The sequence below is a fragment of the Aedes albopictus genome, chromosome 3, assembly GCF_035046485.1.
Source record: "Aedes albopictus strain Foshan chromosome 3, AalbF5, whole genome shotgun sequence".
Taxonomy (NCBI): Eukaryota; Metazoa; Arthropoda; class Insecta; order Diptera; family Culicidae; genus Aedes; species Aedes albopictus.
In genome coordinates, this window is record NC_085138.1 from 49,464,415 (window position 1) to 49,484,255 (window position 19,841).

The 19,841-nt window shown below is 39.4% G+C and overlaps 1 protein-coding gene across 1 annotated transcript; it reads right to left on the minus strand.

Moving 5' to 3' along the window:
* Positions 1 to 15,852: 15,852 nt before the first annotated feature.
* Positions 15,853 to 18,951, minus strand: LOC109410394 (pre-rRNA 2'-O-ribose RNA methyltransferase FTSJ3). Its single transcript, XM_019683947.3, has 3 exons — positions 18,587 to 18,951; positions 16,276 to 18,523; positions 15,853 to 16,206 (listed from the first exon to the last, which is right to left on the minus strand). The coding sequence occupies exons 1-3, from the start codon at positions 18,651 to 18,653 to the stop codon at positions 15,960 to 15,962; spliced, it is 2,562 nt and encodes an 853-aa protein (XP_019539492.2). The 5' UTR covers positions 18,654 to 18,951; the 3' UTR covers positions 15,853 to 15,959.
* Positions 18,952 to 19,841: the final 890 nt, after the last annotated feature.

Consider the following 19,841-nt stretch of genomic DNA (forward strand, 5'->3'; position numbering starts at 1 on the left):
TTTGTCCATACAAATTTTTTTATTTGTCCATACAAAATGGTCATTGGCCGAAACCCCCCCCCCCCCCCCCCCCCTCATGACCACGTGGTTTATGGACAGCCCCTTAGTGTGCTCTAGTTGTTAGAAATTAATGTACTTCACGCGTCGCGTTCGTAACATTCCAGCCCTCGTAAATCTACTGAGGAGATTTACTTAATACTTGTAGATAAGCGACGTGGTTTTCCAAACATTTCCTTTACAATTGTTGATTATATTTTTAATTTTACTCATTATTATTATAACATGATTCTTCATAACTTTTGTTATTATTCTGTTTCTTAGGTGTTAATCCTGATTAATTATTTAGTGTTTATTATTGGATACACTCTAGCTCTTTATGACTCATCGATATTTTTATTTTGATTGGTGACTTTTAGTTCTTCAACTACTTCCATATCTTTAGTTGTTATTTTCATCTTTTACATTTCTTGGTTCTTTCATGATTTTCTTGTGAGATAGGAAATTAGTGAGTGAGTCCCAGCAAGACAAAACTAGTTTCCAGGTTAATCCATATATCAAATAAAATAATTCCATGAATCAACGTATCAATTATGACGATTAAATCAAGTTAATAACATGTTGTGGAATTCTCACTCATTAATTCTGCTAGTAAAAGCTTTTTAGTGTATCTTTTTTCCAAGAAATCTTCTCATTTACTCTATCTTTAATTCTGGGCTTTTCTTCAGTGACCTTTCTAATGATTTCAATCTGTTTAGGGGCGTTATTGTAACTAGGAGGAAAACTTGATTTATCAACTTTCCACAAGAGACCATGTTCGTAACGTCGATCCTTATGATTAAAGGTTTGATTAAGAATATGCTATGCCCATTCATCATCTTTTGATTTAGGAAGGTCCTTAATAATTTTTACTCCAAAATTTTCTGCCGAACAAAAATCTTCTAACATCTTGGAGAGATTTCCTGATTTCTTTTCTTCTATTACTGATAAAGAAAAATAATCATCTTCCTTACTAATCTTACCAAAATTCAGCCAGCCGAGTTTAGCTCTTACCGCAATAGGTGAGTTCTTATCAGCATGTCCTCTGTCCGTTGTAATCAGGAGATGAAGATGCTCCAGCCCGACCAGTATAGTTGCAGGGTGTCTACTCAATTATGAAAATGAATTTCCCTGATATTTCCAGGATTTTTCCAGGTTTTTAAAGTAATTCTAGGTTCAAGAAACTTTAACAAATCGACTAAACTAAACATGATTTCAACATTTCTAGAAATTCATGGAAACGCACTTTTTGGGAAATTTCTAGTTCCAACTATAACGACATTTATGGACAACATCCCACCTGCATTTAGGGCGGAAGCACGAGTTTTTTTTCTGATGAAATTCTTAAAACAATCCTGGCGATACTTCAGGAGAATTTTCTGCATAATTTGATGAAAATTTTGTTTCTCGAGTTCTGGAGGAATTTAACCATAAAAATAACAAGAAATTACACTTCATTTTTGAAAAAGTTAAGCTTGGCAGTTCCAGCAGATAATCTTACGAGTAGTTCCTAACCAAACTTTCTTAAACATTGTCAGAAATTAAACAAATTTCAGCTAACGCTTTTGAACAAATTCTGCAAGAAACCATCACGCATAGCTTCAGTTACTTAATGCGCACGAGGCCTTCGTTGGTTTTGCAAATGAATCGCTCAAATATGTATTTTTCAAGAATTTCGCTGATTTCTTCTCTCAGCGATTTCTCCTTTTATGGAAACTGCTAGCTAAAATATTAGATATGTTTATTCATATATATATATATATATATATATATATATATATATATATATATATATATATATATATATATATATATATATATATATATATATATATATATATATATATATGTTAATAGAGAAAAATGTTGTAAATCAATGGTTTTGGTTGTCTATAGTTTCACTCTTGAAAGAAGCAATTGACAATTCAGAATATGCTAATAATTTTGTAACCATGTTCTAAAACTATTGCATAATGTCCATCGAAAATAGTTTCTCTAGAGTTCTTTAAAATATGTGGAGCTCAGAAGCAACTATGGGAAAAAAAGAGTTGACAATTCTTTTAAACATTGTTTAGAATAATTTATGAGTTGTTCTAAAAACGTTTCAGAAATAGTCAGAAAATATTCAAAACTTCTTCCAGAAGTCATCTAGTCAATTTCGTTAGAAATACTAACATCGAATCCGCCAGGAGTTCCAATTGATCAATCATATTCTTCGGGAGTTGCAGGAACTACGATTAAAATATATCTTTAAGTTCCTTCAGGTATTTTACAACATCTACAGGCAATTGCGAATTTTTCAGGCAAATTTCAATAAATTCTGCTTTACGGTAAGCTCATTTACATGGAATTAAAGAAAAATAGCTTATACAATTTAGGTCACTAAGCCAATATTTAACGCTGTAATTGATTGAAAGATTTGAGAATTCAAAATATTAACTATAAAAGAATGTCGACTCAATTTTCCGAAAAGTAAAGCATAAAATTGGAGATTGCTGTGGAAAAAGTACAAGTTAGTACCAACGTCAAGGGTAATGAATATCTGATAAATAATAATTAACGAGCGGGTAGTTAGTAGCGGCGCAGCCGAAATTTTTATTCGCTTTGATGCATTTTTAACTGAAAATTTGGATTGAAATGATAAACATAAAAATTCCCTGACTGTCACCAGAATTCCCTGAGAATTCCAGGATTTTTCCAGGTCGAGTAAAATTCCCTGATAATTCCAGGTTTTCCAGGTTTTTCCAGGTAGTAGACACCCTGAGTTGGTTTTGCATCATGGTCCATCGATGTCCAAGTCTGCCAATATACTCGAAACGTCCTTTGATGTGCTTGTTCCTCAGTAATTGCTTTGAAAATTGTAAGTCCGGAATGGTTCCAACACCTTTCATGACGTACTGCTTGCATTTTCCTAGTGTTTGAATATTTACTCGTTTGCTTGGAGCTTCCTTTGATAAATTCTGCATCCAAGTGAGGCATAATGAATCAAATTTTTCATCATCTGGTCTGCGATAGTTTCGTCGATGATGCTTAGCGGTGAACGAAGATTAAAAACTGCAAATGTTTTGATGGCTTTGTCCATGCTGCTTAGTTTTATAGCCATGATGATTATTCCTCTCCGATTTGTACTTTTAAACGGGTTGCTTGGGTTGATGTCGTCGTTAATTTTTCGATGTTCCAGCTGAAGGTAACAGCAATCGAAGCGTAGATGCATGCGGTTTCAACCACTTGTTCAAATCAATCAGTGTAGGTTGCGATTGATTCCGTTGTACTAATTCCGTCCAACTGATTTGCAAATTGAATGGTAGTTTTTTCGTGATATTCTCAATTAGTCGATAATCACGTAGAAAATCTACTTTCTTCAACGATTCCATATTTGTGACGAGATTGTCCAGAGTGTCTGATAACTCAACAGGATTTACTTGCATTTGGTGAATTACTTTCATCAAGTCACTTAGCAGCTGTCTATAAACTATTTCTGGTCTTCCGAAGGTTTCTTCGAGTCGTTTAATAATTTGCGGTATATTTGCTGCGCTTATCATCAAATTGGCAACGCATTTCGCTGCAGATCCGCACAATGCATGTTCCAATCGGTTTAAATTTTCCAAATTTGTGAATGCTCCTTCTGCTGTAGTATCATCATAGATACTTTTAAATTTTGGCCAATCACGTGGCGCTCCATTGAAGTCTGGAAGCTGAATTAGCCCTTGTCGTTTAAGATATGGTGTTGCATCATTATTTCTTGTTAACGCATTACTGATCGATTGATTTATTTGCTCAGACAGGCTGTGTTTTTGTAACTTATCCAGCAAGTCATTGCGTTCCATTTCCAATTGTGTGCATTTTATGCATAAAAATTGTTCTTCTTTAGTTGGTTTATGATCAAGCTCGGCGCAAGTTAAGTGAAACCAGCGGTCACACTCATCGCAACATACCATATCACACACTGTATCATCCTCGTTACAAAGACGGCAATGGCCGTTCTTGTTCAATACGAACCTTATAGACATGTTTGCTGATTACCAGGTTTGCTTAGGAATTTCCTTGAGTTCACTTAGGTCTCGTTGCATAAAAACTCGCCGTCCAAGACTGTCTGCCCAGTGTTATTATATCGTACTACCAAAACTTTGTGAAATTCAGTTCACTTTCACTAATTCTTCACGATTGTTCTGTTCAATGATGCCTTCCCTGGAGGGAGCTAGTCACTATGGCACGACTAGACCAACGGGTGATTTTCTGTTCACACGTATTCTTCACAATATCGTTGAGCTCAATGTTGATTATAATTCTTTGATGTAATCGATATTGTTCAGTTCAATGTTGCCTTCCTTAAGGGAGCTAGCCACTATGGCACGACTAGACCAAATTATGAATGTCAGTTCACTTAAATTCTTCTTGATATCGTTGAGTTCAATGTTGCCTTTCCTGGAGGGAGCTAGTCACTATGGCACGACTAGACCAAATTGTGGTATCAATTCACTAAAATTCTTCACGATATCGTTGAGCTCATTGTTGCCTTCCCTGTGGGAGCTAGTCACTATGGCACGACTAGACCAAGTTGTGTTTGCTATCGGCTCGAATTGTAACCGTTTCACTTGTGACTCTGCACAACTCTTAGACTACACTCCTGGCGGCAGTAAACCACGCTACAATTCGAAAGATACCACTTCATTCGTTAATGTCACTTGACTTCAAAGTTAAGATGCCGATCGCCTGGTAGGCTTCAGTTTGTAACCGTATTTATTGTGTCTAAGCACAACACTCAGACTGCACTCCTGGCGGCAGTAAACCACGTTACAAGGTCGCAAAACACACACTTTGTTTATAGTTCTTCGATGGAATCGATTTGTTCACTGCCGTGCTTATCACTTTGCAGAATTACGGCAGTTTAGTTCAATATTGCCTTCCATAAGGGAGCTAGTCACTATGGCACGACTAGACCAATTTGACCTGTTCAGGTCAGTCACTTAAAACACTTCTTTGTTCTGGGCTGCTGGGCATTCGTCTTCCTATTCACTTGGTTATCGTGGATTGACTTCATCTTGTTTCGTTATGAATGTCAGTTCAGAGTTTTGATCCGATAGAATTGTAACTTATAATTCGTGACTATGCATAACACTCCACGTTACAACATGAAAAACACTATTCTTGATTGTTCTTGATTATTCGTGAATGTCAGTCAGTTCACAGTTCGGATCCTAAACGTCACTGTTTGTTGACATTGATTTCTTCTCACTTTGTAACCAGTTCATTCACGTTTGTTCACGACAAGTCTTCCACAATTTTGGTACTATTTTTCAGCAAACATAATCCATAAGTTCTTCGTTCGTGGTTACTAGCATTCACTGTTCACATTTTCACTGATCTACCACTGCTCAATTTGTCCGAAAACATTGTGATCCGGTATCGCCTTTCCACTTTTCAGCACGCTCCTGGAGTTCGATTTTCCTCTGCTTTGATAGACCGCCAAATGTTGGCAGTAGCATTTCCTCTCTGGAAGATGGTAGTAGCTCCTCCTCTCTGGAGCCACCATATGTTGACGACGGGGCACTTACCGTTGCGAAGGGAGACGGTATTCGATTCCGCGTGTGCCGATCAACAGGCAAGAGAAACGCACTGAACTGAACTGTCGACAACCGAAACTACTTACTGATACTCGGAGGATTGAGTGGTAGATAATTAGAATCGATTGGTCCAAATCGAATGTGGGAGCGATCAACTGGCCTTCCTAGATCCGGTCAAATTCTTTCGCATTCGAAGACGTGACTTAGTCGGATGAGGAAAAGTTGATCGCAATGCATTTATATTTTTCTAGACCCATGCCAAAGTTACTCGCATTCGGAACCGTGGCGTACCAGAGTGAGAAAATAAATGCTTGCCCACACTTGAATCGGTGTCAAACTGGCCTTTTCAGACTCTTGCCAAAGTTACTCGCATTCGGAACCGTAGCGTGCCAGAGTGGAAAAAGTTTGATCGATTCAGTATGATTTAGACTCCTCGATTCTAAATACTAAATAACTCTTTTCAAAGACTTAAATTTTCCAATCAAGCTCCAGCCAACTCCTTTCGCATTCGAAGGCTTGGGTAATAGGAGGGATTAGAAAAGATTAAGCTTCTCAAAGTGCTTGGTAAGAAGGATTTCGAGTAGCAAGTGAATGAGCGTTCTGTAGCTTGTGACGTACAAGGCAAAACTGCTACCGTCTTTATTGTTCGATCGCTTTTTATACTATCGTCCAGACATTATTCGCACCCTCTTTTTACATGTTTTTTCCTGATTCCTACGTAAAGCATATTAATTATATGTGTATCGTCCAGAAACTATGCTCACCCTCTTTACATCATTAATTAACTCATGATTCATCAAAATTCTAACTTGTATACATACAATCCTGCAATGAATCTTTCCAACAAGTTTTGCTAACAAGTTTTGCTAACAAATAATTAATCCCTGATCAAAACCTTTCCTAGTACTTTGACCATTACAATACATTGGGGTTGTGTTCTTGACTTTACGTTAGTTGTGAGCATAGATAGTTGATTACAATTTTATATCCTACCGGTGCATGTCTGGAACTAACAATTACAAATGGCGTAGCTTGTATTCTAGTTCCATGAATTTCACAATGTTGCGTAATTATAAATCATGCTTATGTGTAAGTGCTATCCGATTGCGCAACATTAAATCCGATGGTGAAATTCCATACCGCGCTTGCGCATTTACGCTGTGAAACCGTGAACATACTTGAATATGTATGCTATGAGTATGCGTTCCGGGCTAATCGATTACTACGCACGCGCAGTTTGTTCCGTTCTTGATCAGTCATCCTCGATGCTGCGCTATCGTAGCATATCGTATACAACGTTGTGTGAAAGGTCGCTCGTTTTCAATTCGATCTAATTGATTTGGCATATTGCAATTTACACTGGTTATCATGAATATGTGACCAACACGATTCACAAAACGTTACCTCTACAATTATTATACAAGCTTTTGCGCTAGATTATTATAAGCGATTTGCTTAATGCTAGATGTAGGAAATGATTGGAATTAGTGTGCTCTAGTTGTTAGAAATTAATGTACTTCACGCGTCGCGTTCGTAACAACCACCGAATTCGAAGGACTGATTTCGCAACTACTAAGACTGTTTTTGAGAAGTCCTGGGGCCTGTAGCATAATGAAAATTTTACTAATAATATTAGTCTTGTAGCTTGTAACTTATAATTTTCTGTTGCATAAAAATACTACAAGTACAAGTTACAAGTCCAATACTACAAGTCGGTTGGACTAATATTATTAGTAGAATTTACAAGTGTATGTTGCATAAGCAAACTACAAGTATAAAATATTAGCTATGACTTGTACTTTTGATTACAAGTCTCAAAGGTCTTGTAAAATAATTTACAAGTTAGATTTAAAGTATTGCAGAAGTCATATTTAGTTTTGAATATATCGATTTACCATTTTGATGAACTCAAAAGATATTATTTATCTAACATGTCAACCTTAATTCCAGTTTTCGACGATTAAATTTGGCAGTATGTATTCGAAACTCATTGAAGAGAAAATTGCGTTGATGTACACTTTGTATCCAAAATATAATTTCTGCTGAGTCTCTCAAGTTCTCCAAAGTTTCTACAATACCCATCTTTGATTGGAGGTTCTTGGTAAAGTTATATATTATGGTCACTGCATAAGCACAGGTAAAGTTGCAGATGCGAAATAAATTTAAATCAATTGCTTGTATTGCGCATCATTAAGCTAATCAAGAGCTACACTATACATACACTAACTCGAATCGAGTTGCGACATATAAAAGTAGGTAAAAGCTCAATTTTTGCATCCCAGATCACTTCGGATTTTAACAAGAAGCATAAAACATGTTGCTAAATCTTTATACATTGTTTTTCAACCAGTACTATTAAATCTTTGGGACATTTTATTAAAAATCTAGGTACTTGCAGTGCCATACTTTGTAAAAAAATATTTCGTCAGAGCGGCCGAAAATTATCCAAACAGCACATGCTTTTCTTTATCTATCGTATAAAGAATGCAAAACTTCGGAATAAATGAAGTTATTTCCGGATGTTACGCGGAAAATGCAGAATATAAACAAACATCAACTGCCATTTCAAATTAATAGTGAACTGTCGGATGAATTTTGACAGGTAAATTATCCAAAACAACTTGTATTTTCATGGTCACTAATATTACAAGTGCTAATAATATTAGTGGAAAATTGAGCCTTTATGCAACACAAATTATAAGCACTTGTAATATTAGTACTTGTAGCTTGTAACTTGTAGCTAATATTATTAGCCCGATTATGCTACAGGGCCCTGGTTGTGTCAAATCACACAGCTTCGGGACAAAAATAAGTAACCTGATAGTAATGAAAATAAACGAATACAGTCCGGCTTCGCTGGTTGGGTCATGACTGCGCCTCGATTAGCGAATCGTGTTCGTTCGTTGGTGCAACTGACAACTGATCGAAATGTTCAAGACACACGCAAGTGACGAGAAATACGTCACGAAATACTCACATACTTACACAAACGTTCTGTATACAGGGCCTGCGATGCGACGGCGGTCAGACGTCAAACTCGTTTTGACATCGATTTTGACATTGACAATGTTTTCTAGTTGGGTTTTGCCCCAACCAGTGAACATTCAACCATCGAGACAGCCCATCTAACGAGCCTCCAACACGGAACCAGAAATCAACCCAAATATAGCTTCTTTTCACTCATATCGGCTCTTCCGTGCGAGAACCCAAATTTGGCTATACCGCGTTAAAGATCTGAGTGGGTAGTTTCCGTTTGATGCCGGCAGAAAATTGCAACCCATCACAAAGTTCTTTCTACCTAGCGTTAACTTTCGAAGTACCCTAGTGGGTTGAAATAAACCCACTTTTGGGTAAACGGCAAAAAACCCAAATTTGGCTTCTCGCACGGACATTATCGGCTAGGTAGCTGCTTCTCGCTTTGTTTTTGACAACAATGCGAGCGGGAGAGCGAGGAAACAACCCACTGCTGGGTAAAAAGTTCAAGCGGTATACTTATGTTTGCGTTCTTTAAACGTATTTTTTAGGTAATCTGTTTTTTCCGTGAACGAACGAATCGGCACTGTAGTAAAAAATAAGTAAAAAAACATCATGTTGTTTTCCAAAGGTCTCCTGTGAATTTATTTTAACCCTACTAGGGTAAAAGGGTATAATGCGCCCCACCGGGGCAAAACGCCCCTCTTCATTTTCTAGCGATTCAAGCGCTTTTCGCATGCGTGATCGATTAGAACTCTCAAAGTCTCAAATATTGAAGAATTATTGCCATCAAGCTGGACCGTTAGTGGATTGGTACAGAAAAGCTATAAAAATATCAAAAAGTCTGAAATCGAGGCTTTTGGTGTAATATTTTACCTCTTGTGAGCTGACTTCATTGTAAAAGAAGCTAGTTCTGTTCGCTTGTGTTACTTTGCAACTTTTATGCAGTTAAACACTTGTTGAAAGACCCTCCTAGGAGAAGCATGTGGTGGAATTATCCCCTGGGACAGTTTTATCATGGGGCCGGACGTTTTTCTTTTGATGGGGCGTATTGCCCCGTTTGTTTTGATAAGGCAAATTTTGGAACGTTTTCGAAAAACGTTTCAAAGCTTCCATAGCCACCTCTCCAAAGGCAAAGTTTGCATGCAACACTTCACTAACTTTAGTAACAACGATTTGCAGTGAACAATAGATAGAATAAGGCGCCAGTTTCAGATATATTGCCATTTCTGCTTAGGGGGGGCATATTATACCTGTTTACCCTACAACAAACCATCAGGTAGATCATTCCGTTCCGATATGAGCCATTTTACGAGACGTTTCGAATCAGCTGATCGCTCATTTCTTGACAGGAGGTTGCGCTCAAGCCCGTGAGTGTTAATATCAATATCAACACTGTTGTCGTTTTGTAAAATAGACTATTGCAGCCATAGGTACACTGAGGATACTGTTCGTATGTTTTTCATAGTTAACATCTTATGAATCAGTAATTTTTATTTTTTTTTCATCGTTTCATAGTTCTCGTATGCTTTTCATACTTTGAAATGCGAAATCCATAAGACTTGTCGTATGAAACATCTCATAAGAAGCATCGTATGAAAATCATAAGATGTGTTATTGGTTTCTAACCACTTCAACTTCCGAAGCGTCGATGGCGTACCTATGAGTAAAGCACGCACTCGCCAACCTTGACTTTCCGGGATCGATTCCAGGTCGTGATTTTTTTTTTAAGTTGTGCAAAATATTTCATAAAAATATGTACAGTGTATCAAACAATTGTCCGTACAGCAAATTTTTTATCGAAATATTTTTTCATTCAAATGTTTATAACTTTTTTATACGTCATTCAAAAACGCTGAAATTTTGACCAATCATAAACCATATATTGAAGCTTCATTGGTAAAATTTTGAGCTAGAACGAATAAGTTTTCTGAAAGTTATAGAACTTTTAGTAAAACTTATAAGATTCTTGAACACATTTTCAAAACATTATATCTCAATATGTACTCGATGAAACTTTTTCAACATTTTTTGTGTTACAGCTGATACCTAAGGCTTTCATATGCAGCTACGTTTGAAGTTTTATATTCACTACAAAAAATATGAAAAATGTGCTTATGTAGTTGACGATATTTAAAAAGTTACCATATTTTGCACATATAATCTGCCAAACGTTTTCCACCAATAAAAGTGCATTAACTGATCGAAAAACGCATAGGACCTACTCTTCATATGTGGTTTAGTAGGTCCTGTATAAAAATATTACATTAAGAGAGTTTAAAAAAGTTGAAAACACTTGGCACTTTTATTGATCAAAATATGATAACATTCCAAATAATACTCGGAACATATACAGATTTTTCATATTTTTTGTAGTGAATATAAAACCTCAAACGAAGCTGCATATGAAAGCCTAAGGCTAGGCCTAAGGTATAAGCTGTGAAACAAAAAATATTGAGAAAGTTTCATCGAGTACATGTTGAGATATAATGTTTTAAAAATGTGTTCAAAAATCTTATAAGTTTTACTAAAAGTTCTATAACTTTCAGAAAACTTATTCGATCTAGCTCAAAATTTTACCAATGAAGCTTCAATATATGGTTTATGATTGATCAAAATTTCAGCGCTTTTGATTGACGTATAAAAAAGTTATAAACATTTGAATGAAAAATTGTTTTGACAAAAAAATTGCTGTACGGACAATTGTTTGATACACTGTATGATAGTCATACGACATAGTTTCAGTTTTTATACGTTATCGGTATGATTTTCATACGTGAGTGTTATGACATTTATACAATAACAGTATGACAATAAGGACTGTTCATTAAAGAAAGTGGACACCTGTTTTTCAATAGAAAATATGTATTTTCGAACAAATTCATAAGTTTATTTTTTATAAATGACAATCAACATACATGTGACCAAATTCACGTGAGTTTGAACATTTACTTCGCTTTTCGGAAGAACGCTCGGACTTTCCTCTTGACACCTCCCATTAGATTCTGCACAACTTTCTCCGTAACTTTTCGTTGTGCCGCAGGCCAAATTTTTTTGAACCAATCAACAGAGCTCGCTTCTCTTCCATCTTTCTTAAGATGCCGCTAAATTATTGTCCAGTATCCTTCCACAGGACGCTGTTCAGAGAAGTTTTGTGGATTTTGCCATTTTTCGACAAAATCGACTTTTTCCGTATTGAGAGCATCTCTAGTGTAGAAGAAGCGTAATAAGCGGATGCCAGATCCACCTAAAACCAGTCTTCCCACAAACTTGACACATGTTCAACTTCTGTACGTTTTCTCGCACTTGTGTTGAACATCAAACACCAAACATCGGAGTACCCGTGTTTGCTGCCGTACTCCGTACCGAAGAGTACTCAAGTACAAAACTTGTGTACGTACAGAAGTACAAAACGAAAATCGATCCGAGCACAAACCGAGAATGAAACCCGAAGCGGCGTTCGGATTGGCAAACGATTGGTGCCGAACTGTCAATCGTCGTTCGAGATAGTTCTTTTTTGCACGATTGCTTCCCACTTCGTTTCGCACGGTACACATGTACTGTACATATGTTCGAACTTGTGTTTTACCCCGGACAGACATGTGATACGAGTGTGATTCCTGTACAACGGTACGCAGTGTCAAGAAAATTCTAACAAGACTGACTTGAACTGAGAGAATTTTCAGTATGGCACTCATTTCAAGCGCAATTGTACAGTGATTCCTGTATCACATGTGTGTCATAAGTATTTGAAACGAACTTTGAACATAAGTACACGTTTGGGTACAGATTTGTGTGTTGCGGTACGAACGCACGCAGTCAGAGTACAGGCGGAGTATAAATACAGCAGTACTTAGCGAGTTTGAAGTTCGTTTGGGAAGACTGCCTAAAACAAAAGGGGATCCGTATGTTTTCGGAAGATAAGTAGAAGTCATTTTTTGATGCATTCCTTTCTGTTATTTTCACCGTTGATTGTTCCCGTTGTGAAATACGAAGAACTCTTTAAGCCACATGAACAATTGGCTTGCCACACTAAAACTTTTTCCCAAATTTTTCAGTTCTGATGTACCCTACATCATCCGGCACAACTGTCCCCTGCTTAGCGTTAAAAAAATGCGGTCCCGGAAGTGTATTAGTAAGCCAATTCTCGAAACGACAACTTTTTGGAACACCATTTGTGCAGAATTAATCTGCTAGTCGTAAAGCTAATACGACCTATCGCTCGAAATTTCTTACTTTTTCCGTTTTCTTTGAGTGTGTTGCCGAAGTGAACAATGTTTTTACACACTGAGCAAAAATTCACAATTTTTTGTTTAGTTTTAACTCTAAACTATTGGTAAACAGATGTCCACTTTCTTTAATGAACAGTCCTTAATAGTTGGCGCTTTGAATCCAAAATCATAGTTCGTAACTAAGATTTTCGCAAGAAATTCTTGTGGCAAAAAATCATGATAGTGTATTTCTAAGTGAGATCGCAGCAGTCCGTGCGTGCGGGCGGCTGCTTACAAATTTTCGCGTCTTGATTTTTTCGTTTCCGCGTGGCGTTTAATTTGAAGATTTGGCAGTGAAATGGCTGACGGGGCTGGTCATCGGTTCTGAATGTTAAGAAGAAGCGTAGTCATACTACTTCGTCCTGATGCAGTTTCTCGACTGTGTTTCCGTGAAGTGATCGACCTGTGATGCGCTGTGATTCACATGTCAACAATTATTAGGCATCTGTTTCTAACGTGCAGGAATTAAAATTGTTGGAACGAAATTGGTGTTTGGTATACAGAATGAGTGATCATACTAAGCCTCAAAGTGTTGTGCATGTCTAAGAGGAACGGACTAGGGAACGGGTTTTAAATAGAAGATGCAGCACTACCCCGGATCTTTGTTTGTACATATTGAAGCATGTCGGTGACAAAAGTGTTAATATTGGTTAAGGTGCTGCACACAGAATGGCAGGTGTGCCACACGCAGGCTTGACAGAAACTCCCTCGCGAGCAAATGAGGAAGCGATTTTGGCGATTTTCTGAGGAGTGAAAATAAAACTCAGAAATCACAACGCAAATCCTCAACAGCACCGAGCGCGAGCTTGCCGCGCAGCGAGGAGTTCGTCCAACACTCATAATTTCTTGTTGTGTTTCTCACGTCCACTCACACTCAAAAAGCTCTCGCGAGTTCCACTCCCATACAAAGAAAGACTCTCGAGGCGAAAATCGCACTCAAAAACCCGAAATAATCATCGACTCTTTTTTCGTTCCACTCTTCCTCGCTCAGTTTTTATTGCCTCTCTGGTTGGGGTTCGTTCGCTCCCTCGCGACGAGGCAAAAGCAAAACACCGCTCTAGAGCATGTGGCAAAACTCTTTTGATTTCGAGGAGGATTATCAAGCCTGGCCACACGTAATGACAGGAGAATGCATGAACCACAATGATCGATTGCTGTGATTAAAATTGCTTTAATAGAACACTAACGAAGAAAATATTGGTTTGTTCCGCAATCGAGAGGCCAATCTCCACAGTTCTGGTTTCACCGCGGAAAAATGCCATCCCGAAAATGAAATCCGTCCAAAGTGTTCCGTGCCTCCGAGAGTCAGTGCAGTGATTGAGGTAGTCTTGAGCAAAAGAAAGAAATAAAAGCTATTCGGAAGTTTCTATTCAACAAAAACCTTAAAGGAAAGTGTTTTGTACCCAGCTGTTGCGGTATGCTACCTAGGTCCTGAAGAAAGTTTTTGAGTGAAAAGTTGCTCGAAGAATTACGGAAATTGCTTATTTGGCTGTTGAAATTGAAAGTTTGGCTAATCCGACGGAAATTAAGTCCGTTTCTGTTATTGGCGAATGGCGGGCTCGAAGTGATGAATTTGGTGAGTTCGTTCTAATTTGAATTGTGTAGTTATGCATATCACAAACTCGATTATTTTTTGCATTCCTTTTGAGATATTTACTATATTATTTACATACATCAAATGTATTCGGGAAGGGATCATTCTACTTTTTTTCTCGTTTCAGAGAGCGAGTAATGGCGCTTAAGCCTAGGCTTTCGAGCCTGGACACGAGGTTTAAATTCCTTTGTCCCATCCCAGGAACAAGAAGAGCATCGACGGAGTGACATAAACTTTCTTAGCGATGTCACTCCCAACGTATTTACTTCACATTTATACTTAAATACTATGCTGAGCGGTTGGTACGAGATGTCCCCGTTCTTTAGCATTATAGTGGCTTCAATAACCACAACAAAACGCTGTACAGTAGGCCTGGCCGCTTCAATTCTTGTACTGCATCTCAGATGTGCTGCAAGCATTGATAATGACAAGAAAAATGATAGAAATAATCGATTCTATCATTTTCCAGGATTCTTTCAATGAATGGCTGTGTATGTGTAGACTAGACTAGACTAGACTAGACTAGAAATTCTTGTGGCAAAAAATCATAGTTGATTCGTATGATTTTCGGAGTTGCAGTATCCTCAGTGTAGGCAATAATCCTTGCGCTGATAATGGGCCGGTACACAATCATCATCTTCAAAAAATCATAGTGGCATCAGTGTTCTGCCGTAATTCTGCACAGTGACGTAAGCGCCATTCAAAATTTCGATATTTTCGGGTATATTATATATAATATCTGGAGAAATAATAACACTGTGGTATTCCTGCTGTATTAGAATGCAAGATCTAGTCGTAATCTATCATCTATGGAAAGAAACTTAGAGGATAAGTAAGAGTTTTATGCATCATAACCAAAAAATGGGCCAAAACTATCAATGTCGCTTACGTCACTTTGCAGAATTGCGGCAGTGTTGCTAAAATCACACTCAAAGCAGACTCATGAACCGCTCCTGCGTGAGCAAACTCGCGCGCGATTCTGAATCATTTTCTCACGCGCGAGATTTGCATGCAAAATCTCGCTCGCACGAGGCAAGCGCCGAAATCTCATTCGCTTGTAGAACGAATCCAAATCAATTTGAACGGCATTCAATGTTATTGTACACTAGATTTGCTTTTGTTCTATCATATAATCCTAAAAACTTTGATGTAAATAATAAGTACACCAAGAAATAAATCAATGAGTGAAATCGCGAATCAACTCATGCATGATTTTTTCAGCGGTGAGTTTGTCGAGTCAAGAATCGCGCGTCAAACAACTCAACCATGAGATTTGAGAATTTGAGTTTTTACCATCACTGAGTGGCATCATTATTGGTCGATGCTTAGTTAGACAAGAATTAGATAAAAATCTTATATGAAAAAAAAACGTTCAAGTAGAATGGATACGTTTCAGACAAAAAGTGAATCTTACTTCATTTTTCTCAGCAATATATTCTTAACTAAAAATTCCCGTCACACGGTGACTCACCACACAGAAGGACAAAGAAACACAACGATAAAACTTACCGTTTTGCCCGTTTACTTCTTCTTGCCTTTACCTCCCTTTCCGGGCTTGGCTTTGCCCCCTTTCTTTCCTCCTCCCTTCTTGGCTGACCGCCGCTCCTTGGCGTCCATGGCTCGCCTATCCTTCTTCATACGCGGATCGACCACCTTGAACCGTCCTTCCACACCCTTCGGTCGGCGAACCTTCTTTCCGCTGGTGCCGGACTTCTTGGCCACCACGTACGTAATGTCCTTCTTCTTGGCGTCCGTCTTTTTGTACAGTCTGAAATTGTGTAAGAGTTCAGTTAGTCGACTATGATCTAAAATGAGGAAAACGGAGTAGGTAACTTACTTCTTCAGCAGCCGGATCTTCTCCTGGTTTGTGTTGTCCACGTTCTCCATGATAGTTTCGGCCTTCTTCTTAATCTTCTCCAGCCGCTTGGTGGCGTGCTTCTTCTTGCGGGCCTTGGCCTCCATCACCTTCTTGATCGACCGCACATTCATCTCCTCGAGGCTCTTCTTGTACGTTTCTGCGACTTCGTGTGGCACCGGTGCCTGCTTCTTCATGGTCTTCTCTTCATCCTTGACGAACCAGTCTGGTAGATTACTATCATTGAACATGTACCGATTCCACGCGGCGTCTATCAAATCTCGACGGGTTTTCTTGCCGCTGACGAGCAACTGTCCCAAGGCCAGTTCCTGTTCGTTCAGTTTGACCTTCTTCTCGCGTTTTTCGGTTGAAACGACTTCGAAACCATCCTTACCGCCAACTTTCTCCACGGTTTTGTGTTCGTAGCTTTGATCTTCTTCTGCTTCTGCTTCAGAATCCGAGTCATCCGAGGAGGAATCTTCCTTGGCGACGTCGTGTTTCGCTCTTTGGCGAGCTTTCTTACCCAACGGCTTATCTTTGTCGTCGTCTCCAATGATTTTAGCTCCCGATTTTCTGTACATCTCCGTTAAACGATCCAGATCGTAATCAACTGCTTGGTCTTCACCCGCCAATACATTCTTAAATGTATCTTTCTCAAACCATAACTGCGCCTTCTGACGACGCTTCTCATCTTTATCCCGATAGTCCAAATCTGTTATCAAAGGATTTTGCGCGTCTGGATTGTCACTGTCCACATCTTCCTCGGCCTCGTCATCTTTCTCGAATTGTAACTCCTCCGTATCATCCAATCCAAGCCCTTCCCGATCCAAATCTGCATCGCTATCTTCATCGTCTGATTTTTTCGCTAGAATCTTATCATCTTCGTACAGATCTCCCTTCGTTTCCTTATCATACTTGACGAACTTCTGCTTTTTCTTAGGCAAACCGTCATCATCATCATCGTGGAAACCTGGCTCCATAAGAACATCCGGATCGGCGTCCAGCAGATCGTCCATCTGCTTCTTACTCCGCACCGCATTCAAACTGAACATCATGGCATCCGCCGTCTCGGTAGGTCCTTCATCTCCCTTGATGACCATCTTTAAGCTCAACTTTTCGTTCAGCTTGGCGCGTTCTTTGTTGGCCTTCTTTCGTTTCCGCTTGGCATCCTGTTCCTCCTCTTTCCTAAGTTCGGCGATCTCCTTTTCCATAGACTTCAACTCGACCGTTTCCTCGTCATCCTCCTCATTTTCTTCCTTTTCGAGTTGTTCATTCAATTTAGTGATCTTCTTGCCTTTGCCCTTGACTTCCTCTTGTTGTTCCTCCTGCGGGAACAGTTCGCTGCTCATCATCTTGTGCCATTTCAGCAAATCTCGCAAATCTTTCCTTCCCAGGACTTTGATATCCTTGCAGCATTCTTTGATCTCCGTAGTCGTTCGGGGATGGTTTGAAATGGCCTTGTCGTCAAACTTAATCTCGGTAACACGACCCAACAAAGCAAGAGGTTTCTCTTCCTTCAAAAACTCCGTCACGGTGATAATCTTGCGAACGTCCGTCCCATCGTAGCCTTCAACCTTGGGCTTCTTGGCCTTCTCCACCTCCTTGAGCAGGTTCACTTTCACCTGCGGTTCAACGTCCAACTCCTCAAACACATATTTCGCATCCAGGAACCTTGGATCGATCTTATCCGGCGCCCGGTAGTGCTGACAAACAACGAAAATTTCCGCCGATTCGTTTCTCGAAGCCGATGGCTTCGTCGCATGCACCTTCTTGAACAGCTGCTTCAACACCCAAATCAGTGCATTGTAATCCTTGGAGCGGAAAACCTTCGTTACGAACCACCCTCCAGGTCGAAGGAACTGCGTTGCCAACTTCACCGCGCTCAACGTCAAACAGACCTGCTGGTACGCATCGAACAACCAGTTCCTACCCACATTCGGGGCACCGTCATTCAACACCACGTCGGCCTTCCAGGTCTTCAACTCCTTTGCCAAATCTGCCTTCGTCTTGTCGCTGGTAATGTCCCCCACCAAACTGATACATCCGGGGACGTTTTTAATCGGGAACAGATCGATTCCAACCACCACACTGGACACCGGCATGTTCTGCTTCGCCACTTGCATCCATCCTCCCGGCGCAGCGCAAAGATCAATGCAAACCTGCGACTGCTGAAGGAACCCAAAGCGACGATTCAGCTGGATAAGCTTGAAGGCGGCACGAGAACGGTATCCTGAAAAGACATCACCGTATCAACTGCGCTCATACCAGCCACCATCCCAGATTGTTTACTCACCGGTTTCCTTGGCTAATTTGTAGAACTTATCCTTCCGGTCTTTTCCTACTTTTCCTTTCTTGCCCATTGTGGCTGATGATGACTAAAACTGTCCGATAATCGACTTTTCTCCGCAATTTTATCCGTTCCGATGTTCCGAACTGAACCGAACCGACCGAAAAACATGTGCTCGCACTCGCGACGAACGTAAAATGAAAACATAAACGTGCATGCATCAGAGAGAGCTGTCAAACTCAAGCAACAGCCAAAAAAAGAAAAACCGATTAGGGGACGAATGGAAAACGAAATCACAAAGGCCTGTTGGAAGCACAGTAAAAATTTCAGTAGATATATCAAGCATAACTTTTCAATCCGACGTAACTAGCAATGTAAACAAATCCGGGTTTTTAGTTGCATGTACAGTAGACGTTCGGTCGGTGCAAACGGTTTAACTGCAATGCTTTTTAACTGCAAGTCCGTTAAGTGCAACAAATTTGCAGTTATCGCACCGCCAAACGTCAAAATGGTGCGCCATGTTAGCCCTTATGAACAGTCGGATGAATTTTTCGTTCATTTTACGTCAATTGATGGCTTGTTGACACTGTCAGTCGTTGCAGTTATTGGACTTTCGTTCGCTAAGTGAAACGTAAACATGTTGCAGTTATCGAACGTCTACTGTATTGTCGGGCCGCCACCAAACGGACTTCGCACAATCAAGTCGCGACGCGACCCAACTCGCGACGTTTTTCAATCTTGTCAAAGGTAGCACGCATCCTTCCCGTTGCTGTCAGCAACACAGCGCACTAGATGCGAAACAGTTGCGACACTTATGGACAAAGAAAATGACAATTTTTGATTGAATGTCGGTCTTGATTCCAACCGGATAGACAATACAACTTTGCTGATAGATACACCGTTTTATATGAGAAAAACAAACGACGTATCTATAGCCAAAATCCAAAATAACAGTCCAAATAACAGTTGGTCCAGGAAAGTGTGACAGTACGTGTATAAGGCATTTTATGAGACGTTTCAAATCAGCTGTTTTTTGAATGTTTACCAGTTTTGAAGTCCAACCGCTGGGCCCATTTATTTACATTTTCGCTAGCATAACATGTGATACAGGCCCATCTAACAAACGGGGTTCATTTAGATGCAAAAATGCGTCAATCCGTCCACTATAATCAATACCTGTAGACCGCGGGGATGTTTTTTCATCTGCTAGTGACTTGATGCAGGATGCAGCTCGGGGGATTGATACATGCCGCATTAGAAA